The sequence below is a fragment of the Trachurus trachurus genome (assembly GCF_905171665.1).
Source record: "Trachurus trachurus genome assembly, chromosome: 23".
Classification (NCBI taxonomy): Eukaryota; Metazoa; Chordata; class Actinopteri; order Carangiformes; family Carangidae; genus Trachurus; species Trachurus trachurus.
In genome coordinates this window covers 17,677,505-17,687,025 of record NC_139912.1, presented here as the reverse complement: position 1 = coordinate 17,687,025, position 9,521 = coordinate 17,677,505, and the positions used below count along the sequence as shown (strand labels likewise).

Below are 9,521 nucleotides of genomic sequence, written 5' to 3'. Positions count from 1 at the left end.
TCATTCCTTCCACAAAAAGCAGAAGTGAGGTCATTTCAATGAAATTCATCAACTGTACAGGGAAAAGAGCTCAAATGCACTGAACTAATAATAAGCTGAAAATAGATGTCACACTGGTATCCTTGAGTTTCAATGGACAAAATCAGAGTGAGACTTGGATGAAGCTTTATTTAAAAAGAAAAAAACTGACTCAGGCACAATTACAGAAAAACTGAGCACCCAATATGAGAATTATGATCATGTCATTCATAAATATCTACAAAATCAAACTGAGATAGGACTCAATATACAACATATACTGTACAAAATAACATACAAAACCTGACAGACTCTTTCAGACAAGGACGTGTTGTTCCAAGCGTTGTGTATCTGGAGGAGAACACAATCGGTGTGGGTGTGAAGACGTCTTTTACTGCTCTCTAGGTGGATTTTAGGCCAAATCACATTCAGAAATCTCCTCACGTTTCAGAAAACACCCAGACCTGTGACAGAATCCTGTGTCTCATACACACAAATCTGCTCAGCACCTACCGACACATACTCTGACACATCCAGCCTGTGTTTGCATGTTCTGAGGGTTGCACTTGGTGTCTGAGTGTAAAAACAAATGTGTGAAATTGTCCTGAATTGTATACTGCATGCTGTGGGGTCAGGACTCGGCTGGTGAAGCCTGGGTCGGTGCTCCGTTGCGGGTACGGAGCTGGGACTGGGCTATGTCGGCCAGGGCGCTCTGGATCTTCTCCAGCAGCAAATCTCCACGGTAAACCACGTCCTCCAGACGAGCCGCCGCGTCGTGGTTCTCCTCCTCCAGCTGCCGCAGACTGGCCGCCTGGTGAGAGGCCACAGCAGGTCTCATTCACTGCTTTCTACACATTTATGCATATCAAAATGTGGTGCAAACAATCCCTGAGCTTCAGCCCTTACACTAACCCACCAATGTTGTAAATAAATGTAAATATCAGCTTCAGAGTGTGATCAGCAACACACACTACAAGTAGCTTGAGTCCAGTTGTTCAAACAAAAATATCCCTGATCTTAAAGGGATAGTTCAACATTTTGGCAAATTGACACATTTCCATAATCCCTATAGTTTTAGGAGTAGGTAAATTCATGCAAAACCGCTGATGCTGCTGCTCCGCCATTCTACAAATAGCCTGCACCGACAATTAAAGGTAACCAACCTACTGCTAAGACTATCAGGATTATGACAATGGGCCAATTTGCATTTTTACATGGTTTACAGCTTGTGAATGCTCCATTTTGATAATTTTGGTAACATCTGTTTTTTTCTGATAAGATCAACTTCTTAGTCTGCTTAGTTCTTCTCTCCAGTCATTTTTATTGATGCAAAATGGGATTGTGAAGCAAACATTGTATGCATCTGACAAACTGAACTGTTCATATTACATACTAGTCCAACTTATTTAAATGCCAACATGTGGACTGCTGCACTACAGCTTCTATTTCTATGTTTTAGCTTTTTTTATTGTTTAATTAGTGTTGTCTGTTGTTGTGTTGTCTTGTGTTGTGTTTTTGCTATGGACCCAGAGTCCGAAATAAATAAATAAATAAATATATATATATATATATATATATACACTACGACAAGAAAAAATGTATAAACATATGTTAGATTTAAATGTGGATGCTGTTTTCCTTATATATTTCCCTGATGCCTCCAACAGCACTATCTAGTGGACTTAACAAGCAATTACTACTACAGTACCAAAACCTTCAATTCACATTTGCAATTTATATAATAAAAGATCAATACTTGGCGTCCATATATCAATACAATATTGGATGCAAAATAGTGCGATACTATGTTTACTCTTGCACATCACATCAAGTTGTAAAATATGCTTTAGCCATCTTGCAACTACAGATTCTCAATGATGGAGGAAGTTTCCCTCTGATTATGACTCGTACTGACTAATTTGGTATATTTTCATCACCTACTCTGCTTTGTAGCATCAATTAGCCTCATGTTCAGATCTAGTCAAGGTCTTAGGAATCAGAGTTGATCATCAGCTGACTGTTCTGGTGGCAAGCCTTGACCTTACATGCCCAAATGACTTAATGAAGTTGTCAGACTTTGAAAGCAGGAGGCTGCACAAACTGTTTGCACATGATGCAATTAGTGTTGTCTTTCTATATTTTCAAGTTCATGAAATAAAGCAACAGTTGAATTAACCTTTCAACAAATGGACGTTTTAATGTCTGACTGCTTCAAAAATCAACCATGAATGTCAATTTCCCAGCCATGCCAAAACATCTGCATACAACTGTAAATGTTGTGATTGTGTTTGGTTACATTTCCTGAGGCTGCAGGTTTATGGCTAGTGTCCAAAACAATATTTTAATTATCAACAGTAGTAAGTCAGTCATAACAGACTTGAGGCAAATAAAAAAAAAAACTTTTTTAATGTGCAAATTTCAGGGATCATCAAAATGATTATAGTTGTGTGTATACTGGCAGCATCCAGACTACCTCTGATACAAAACTAGAACCTCAGCCTGAAAACACACTACATTTATTTGGTTGTTTATTTGATGCCTGAGATCAGACTCTGCTTTTCATAGTGAGGAGCTGTTGATGTGGAGGCCAGCTGTACCTGCCTGCACCTGGCTCCCTCTACTGGCTCAAAGTCAGATATGCTACCTGGGCTTTGGTGTACTGTGTTCATCTGCTTTAGTAATTCTTATGGGAATTTTGAACTCTGGGTTCTCCACAGTAGAAATGTTTCCTTTAGATTGAAGATAAAATATGACCAGATGATCTTAAGTAATAATTGTGTGTGTGTGTGTGTGTGTGTGTGTGTGTGTGTGTGTGTGTGTGTGTGTGTGTGTGTGTGTGTGTGTGTGTGTGTGTGTGTGTGTGTGTGTGTGTGTGTGTGTGTGTGTGCGTTTGTGTGCTGACCTGCAGAGCAGCTGTGGACTCCTCACTAGGCAGAGAGTCTATTAGCACATCCACATCTTTGGCTGTTCTGGCTATCAGGGCTGCAAACAGCTGGGCATACTCTGGACAGAAAACACAGACACAAAGAAGGAGGTTCACTTTCTTCTCAGGCATCAACAGCAAAACAGCATTTACTTCTAACTCAATTTGCAAAATATAAATAACATAAACTAAAGGCATATAATGATAAATCAATATTTATCTCATATTCCCATAAGATTTTTGCAAAGTTAAGGGAAATCCAACAAGCTAATGGAAAACACATGTCTGCTTTCCAAGCCTTTACAATATTTCCTCAGATAAACTTCCAATTAATTCAGATGATGCCAGTCAGCGAACAAGATGCTTTTAAAGCCGCCATGCCATCATTTTCTGGATTTTCAAAGCTGCAAAGCCACAGTCAAGCCATACAGTGAATTAAAAGCAAAACAATGTGTCTCTTAACAATTGGTGGATTGTGTCATTCAAGAAATTGAGTCATATGGATCTGTCTAAGCTGCAATGTGGCATCTTGAAAACAGTGTAGTGGTTAGAACATGACTTCAACTTAAGTGTATAAAAACCTTTGACTTCAAATGTACATTATTCATCTGTAGAAAGTGAAAACATATGAGCAGTGTATGCTATTGTAATGAAAGCTTCATAAAACTGTATTGCTACACCATTTCTTTTTTTTTTGGAATATCGAATCAACTTCTCATGACACAAACAGGAGGACACCGTGGAAAGAGAAAAAAGGCATCATAGCTCTAAAAGAATGAAAGTAAAGCACCTTCGGTTGGGTTTGCGGGCTGATCCTTGTTGATGGCCGTCTGGATGTTACTGAAGGAGGCAGGAGGCGCACACTGCTGCAGGACGCCGATGGCATTACAGAACTGATCTGCAAGCTGGACACAAAGAACACCAACAGTGGATCACAGAACCGTAGTTGTTGATTCTGACATGTTTAAGTTAATGTTTAAAAGTTCTTTCGAGAGTGTCCCATACAGTCTGAGGCTGACCTGGTTTTGTGACACAGGCCCCGTGCCGTTAGCTACCCAGTGGTGTAAGTTAGCACTGTTAACAGGTTAACGTTACTACTGAAACAGTATGAAACTGCGTCACAGGACTGACTCCCGACAAGTAACACGACCAGTCTAGTCTGGTTTTAACGTCTCTGTGTGTTGAAGTGCGAAATTCGTTTTCAAAGCTTTTAAAATGTGCCTTACCGAATTAACAGCGTCTTGAAGCTGTGTTAGCCTGTCCGCCATGTTTTCTGTGATTCAACAAAAACATCGCTGTCAGTATCGCGAGAACGTCTTGGTGGCGTAAAATATCGCAGAATTTTACGATATTTGAAGCTTATGCTGGCTTATCATCGTTGTAGACAGCTGTAGACAGCTCACCTCCAGGCTCTCTGACCGGACAAGTATTAAACCCACGGGAGTGACATCTTCTATAATCTCACTGTGTTTCTCAAGGACAGCCGAGCAGCACTGGAGCTTCTGCTTCTACCTGTTGCTCCTTGATGGGGACTGATGTTAGCCTGTAGCTAACGTTAGCTACCAAACATCAACAGGAAGCAACGGACTAGCGAAATTCCGATGTCTTGCACTTTGAGCTCCCCAGGTAATTTACAACCATTTATTATTTAATAACCAGATAACAGTGTTGAGCAGTGGTTTAACTGGCAGTCGAAGATCTTATTTTGGTGTCTGGTTCTCATGCAGGTGTTGAATGGAAACAATTTTAACCTGGTTAGTAAATCAGCTAATTAGTTAGCAAAGACTTGTTTGTGCGGCTGTTAATATTATGTTAGTCGCGGACACTTAAATGAATTAGAAACATTAACGTTAAGTGAGTAATTGTCTTCATGTCTCTTGTAGTAACACAAATATGACGTACCAGTAACTAAATATATCACTTTGAACACGGTAACGTTAGCTTGAGCAAATTAGCTGACACAGCAGCTGTCATTCATGGTCACGAAGCCGGTTGGAACAGAGTGTGGTAACGTTAGCATACAATATGTTTGTGGTTTGTAGGCTGGTAAATCATTTACTTGACTTAATTTTGATGGCTGTTTTTGAGTGTAGTGTTAGTTTGAACAGTGCACTAGAGGTGTACACATTGGGAGCTTCAGTTTGTTTGTGCCACTTGAGGTCAGCAGCACTAAGTGCTGTTAGGAATAGATGGAGTCACAGCATGCCTCATCTCAGCAGGAGTGAAAGCTTCTTTAAAATTCAAAGTGCTGGCTTATAAATAGTAACAGTGAGTGCAGGTGTTTTTCATCACAAGAAGTACAGAAGGATTGTGAATATATAATCAGAGGTGTGTAGAGAAACAGAATAACAGAGAACATTTCTCCCTTTCTAAATGGTAACTCTACCCTGTGTTTAATAATAGTATGTGAGAACAAAGCCCTTTCCGCTCATTAAAAGCCAGGCAGCTGTTCTCCCTCGAATTTGTCTTAATGATGACTTGTGTTTTCTCAGGCATGAACTGCACCTTAGAGAAAGTCTTGGCAGATGCCAAGTCATTAGTGGAAAGGCTTCGCAACCATGACAACGCTGCTGAAATGTTGATCGAACAGACAACATCCCTCAACAAGCGAGTGGATGCGATGAAACAGGTAGGATGTCATGAGAAGATCACATGTGAATGTTAATTTGCCTATTGAAGACTATTGATGAGAATAAGTATATGACTGAGTCTTTTTTTTTTTTTTTTTTTTTTTAAATATCCTTAAATAAGCCAGCAACTACAAAACTACTGAAAGAAATTGTCAAAGGTTCTGGTTCAGCACTGTTTTCAACATTTAAGAAACCAATTTGTCAATAATTGGGTTTTGATTTTGGTCATTTCTTGTTGGCAGTACCAGGAGGAGATTGATGTGCTGAACCAGGTTGCACGACATCGGCCTCGCTCCAGTCTGGTCCTTGGAATTCAGCAGGAAAACCGTCAGATTAGAGAGCTCCAGCAGGAAAACAAAGGTTGGACTTCTTTGTTCATATGGATGAATGTTTTCCCTGGAAATTCAGATATTTGCTAAGACATAGTCACATAGAAAGTTTTTACAGGAAGAACTCATTAACTTAAAGGGATAGTTCAACATTTTGGCAAATTGGCCCATTGCCATAATCCCTATAGTCATAGCAGTAGGTTCGTTACCTTTAATTGTCAATGCAAGTTATTTTTAGAACAGTGGAGCAGAGCTGTGAGCTGCTCAGAGCTACGCTACGGAGGCTAATGGAATTTCTTGGTTTCCCTCATCAAACTCATCAAATACACAATCCAACAACTCCAAAACGCTCTGGTGGACAAGTTGTGACCTGCACATTCACCACGCTATGAGATAATAACGGAACATTACAAGACAGAGTTGTTCTCGAGGTAAATTCTTGCAAATCAGCTGATGCACGTTCCTGTAAGGGCCAGTTTCCCGGCAAGCAGTCTCTGTATTTGCCTCAAAAACAGCTTAGTCTCGTAACGTTCCATTATTATCTCATAGCGTGGTGAATGTACAGATCACTACTTGTCCACCAGAGCGTTTTGGAGTTGTTTGGATAGTGTATTTGATGAGTTTGATGAGGGAAACCAAGAAATTCCATGAGCCTCCGTAGTTTAGCTCTGACCAGCTCCGCCGTTCTCAAAATAGCTTGCACCGACAATTAAAGGTAACGAACCTACTGGTATGACTATAGGGATTGCCAAAATGTTGAACTATCCCTTTAATCTCTGTGCAGGATGATCATACTGATCAGAGTCATTCACAATACTGTATTGCTAAATAAGAGATGTAGGTGTTAACACAGCAAGAAGATGAGAAGCCTCTTGCAGTGCCGTCTGCTACACAAACCAAACGTGTTTATTTTTCCTGCAGAGTTGCGGACATCGCTGGAGGAGCACCAGTCTGCACTAGAGCTCATCATGACCAAATACAGGGAGCAGGTGTTCAGGCTCCTCATGGCCAGTAAGAGGGACGACCCTGCCATCGTGACCCAGCTGAAGGAGCAGCACACCACGGTTAGTAGGGAACAGCTGTTGCTCTTCTTATCTGGTAACTTTGGATGTCTGGACTTTTTCTATAAGATTTCTCTTTTGATGATGAACTAAATACAATATCCTTACTAACATGTTCTTTCTGTTTAAAAGCACACGTGGTGTTTCATTGACGTATTTATTTATTTATTTGTTCAATTACAGGAAATGCAGGCGCATATAGACAAGATCAATGAGATGGCCTCTGTGATGCGGAAGGCCATAGAGGTGGACGAGGGGAGAGTATGTGAAGATGAAGAGAGGATTAAACAGCTGGAGGTAAAAGCAAATGTTCTATCTTAATGCACTTAGAACTTTTCCAAATGTACAACAGCTTAGTCATTGTTCAGGCAATAGAACAAGCTGTTAAAACACAAGTATCACACCATTACAAGTGGTCCACTCTAAGTACACCAGGCCATTTTGTGAAAAATCATAATGACAATTGTTTTGGTCAATAATAGGATATGGAAATGACACAAATAGACAATGGACAGCACAGAGACAATACAGAAACCCAGTTTCCACATTTTAAAAAGACCAAGTCAAGTGCATTTGAGAAATGAATATGATAAAACATTTAAAAATGCCCAAGTTCCTATTACAAAAGATCTTAGAATAATTTCTTACATTTAATGTATTAAAAGGTAGGATACATTTTTAAGAAACTAACTCAGTTACAAGTATCCTGCTTTTAAGAGTGCAGGCAACTTTTGTTATCCAGTACCCATTTCTAAAAGTTTATTCTGCCTTTCAGGTTTTCAGGCAGCCTGTTCCATTCTAGGTTTACTTGCACAACGGAGATGACAAAATAATTGATTTTCCCCAATTATATATATATATATATATATATATATATATATTTTTTTTTTTTTAAGTATATCTTTGGGGCTTTTTATTGCCTTTAATTGATAGCACAGTGGAGAGAGAGACAGGAAATGGGGAGGCGGGGGGTGACATGCAGGGAAGGGCTGCCCGATGCGGGATTCGAACCGGGGCCTCCTACAGTGAGGACTGTAGCCTCAACATGCCCGATTAAATTAGTTTTGAGATCGTTTGGTGCCAAAACCAAAATCACCATTAAAATTTGATCAAATGCACAGCCCTGGTTCATTATCACACCTGCTTTAAAACCTGTCTCCACCGACCACTTATGATCAGATTTCACTTCTCTGCTTTTTGCAAATAATCAGGTATGCAATGTTTTTAGCCAACTGACAGATGGGTCACGCATGTCACAGTGTTAGTGTATGTGTGTGTGTGTGTGTGTGTGTGTGTGATGGATCATGGATGCTTTCACACCTGAATACCATGTCTGAATTGGGCATAACTGGTGGTGCTTCATCTAAATGTATGGCTGTATATTTGTGTGTGTGTGTCTTCCAGCTGGAGAACAGCGGACTTCGAGAGCTGCTGGGAATCAGTCGCGAGGCGTTCCTCGTCCTAAAGAGAGAAGACGCATCAGAGAGCACGTCGCTGTCGCCGCTGCTGACCAGCGCTGATGTCAGCTTACGAAAAAGTTAGAGCCCAGGCCACTGGCCAACCCCCCCCTCAACCTCACGCCCAACTGCTGCCACTACTGTGTACAGTATGTACAGTCTGTTGCCACATACCACTTCAACTTTCACCCCAAAGACTCTCCCAGAGACCCCCCCTCTCCTCCTGGGTGCATATTTACAGCATGATGCTACGGAGTTGAATCTCCTTCTGGTGATTCAGACACAAGCAGAGTGTACTCATCTTTCTTATGTGTGTGTGTGTTTTTTTTTGTGGTACTTCTGTTATGTTGTGTATTTGCCAGCATGCATGAACCTGTGGTGCCTGCAAGGATTTAAAGTGTGAATGAGTAAAAGAAGGGCTTGAGTCAAAATAAATCTGTAAACATGAAAACGTCTTTGCTCATGACTTTGCTTTGAAATCGCAACTTCCCATTTTTCTTGTTCTGTTTTGGTAGATTGCATAAGTACTCAACTTCTCACTTTCATCGCTCATGTTATTGTTACATAATATTGCAGCTTAAAAGCAGGAATAGAAACAGTGTCCAGCACACAGGATATTCTGTAACTACCTCTTCTGCTGCAGAGCTGTGGAAAACCAGAAGAGTCAAATTAGAATTCTTTCATTCCACTCGATGGTGTTTATTTGACAGGTCCATTTCATTATAAAGGTGGATTACCATGTCTTTTGTAATCATAAAGCAGGTCAAGGTCCTATAGAAATAATTAACTCATGAATTTTTATGCCCAGTCCACTGAGAAGTGCACACTGCACACAGTCTGTATTCTGAAACTTAACCATAACCCTACCACCAGAAATATAAAATATAATGTATGGGACTTAAAATAAAATCAACATTTAATCCAAATGTGACTAATACTCTGGCAGCATTCTCACTGCTTTAAATAAATGACCTTGGTGTTGTGATTGGTTATATATACATCTCACTCTGACAATATTTCCATGATCCACAGGGATCATTGAGAGGCTGTGGGGAGTTTATAATGCAGTTTGCCAATGAAGCATGTCATTACAAAGACGATCT

General features: G+C 40.2%; 2 protein-coding genes across 2 annotated transcripts; one reads left to right on the top strand and one right to left on the bottom strand.

Moving 5' to 3' along the window:
* Positions 1 to 148: 148 nt before the first annotated feature.
* med21 (mediator complex subunit 21) lies at positions 149 to 4,299 on the bottom strand. Its single transcript, XM_083999709.1, has 4 exons — positions 4,168 to 4,299; positions 3,732 to 3,846; positions 2,921 to 3,021; positions 149 to 829 (listed from the first exon to the last, which is right to left on the bottom strand). The coding sequence occupies exons 1-4, from the start codon at positions 4,207 to 4,209 to the stop codon at positions 650 to 652; spliced, it is 438 nt and encodes a 145-aa protein (XP_083855835.1). The 5' UTR covers positions 4,210 to 4,299; the 3' UTR covers positions 149 to 649.
* fgfr1op2 (FGFR1 oncogene partner 2) lies at positions 4,293 to 8,815 on the top strand. The gene is made up of 6 exons (XM_083999708.1): positions 4,293 to 4,567; positions 5,434 to 5,570; positions 5,814 to 5,931; positions 6,822 to 6,964; positions 7,145 to 7,258; positions 8,366 to 8,815. Exons 1-6 carry the CDS (start codon positions 4,543 to 4,545, stop codon positions 8,501 to 8,503), a joined length of 675 nt encoding a protein of 224 aa, XP_083855834.1. The 5' UTR covers positions 4,293 to 4,542; the 3' UTR covers positions 8,504 to 8,815.
* Positions 8,816 to 9,521: the final 706 nt, after the last annotated feature.

Coding starts and splice junctions, on each gene's coding strand:
- fgfr1op2 (XM_083999708.1), top strand. CDS start 4,543: ATGTCTTGCACTTTGAGCTCCCCAG. Junction 4,568..5,433: donor TTGCACTTTGAGCTCCCCAG/GTAATTTACAAC, acceptor GTGTTTTCTCAG/GCATGAACTGCACCTTAGAG. Junction 7,259..8,365: donor AGAGGATTAAACAGCTGGAG/GTAAAAGCAAAT, acceptor TGTGTCTTCCAG/CTGGAGAACAGCGGACTTCG.
- med21 (XM_083999709.1), bottom strand. CDS start 4,209: ATGGCGGACAGGCTAACACAGCTTCAAGACGCTGTTAATTCG. Junction 3,022..3,731: donor GCCCGCAAACCCAACCGAAG/GTGCTTTACTTT, acceptor TTTTCTGTCCAG/AGTATGCCCAGCTGTTTGCA. Junction 830..2,920: donor AGTCCACAGCTGCTCTGCAG/GTCAGCACACAA, acceptor GCCTCTCACCAG/GCGGCCAGTCTGCGGCAGCT.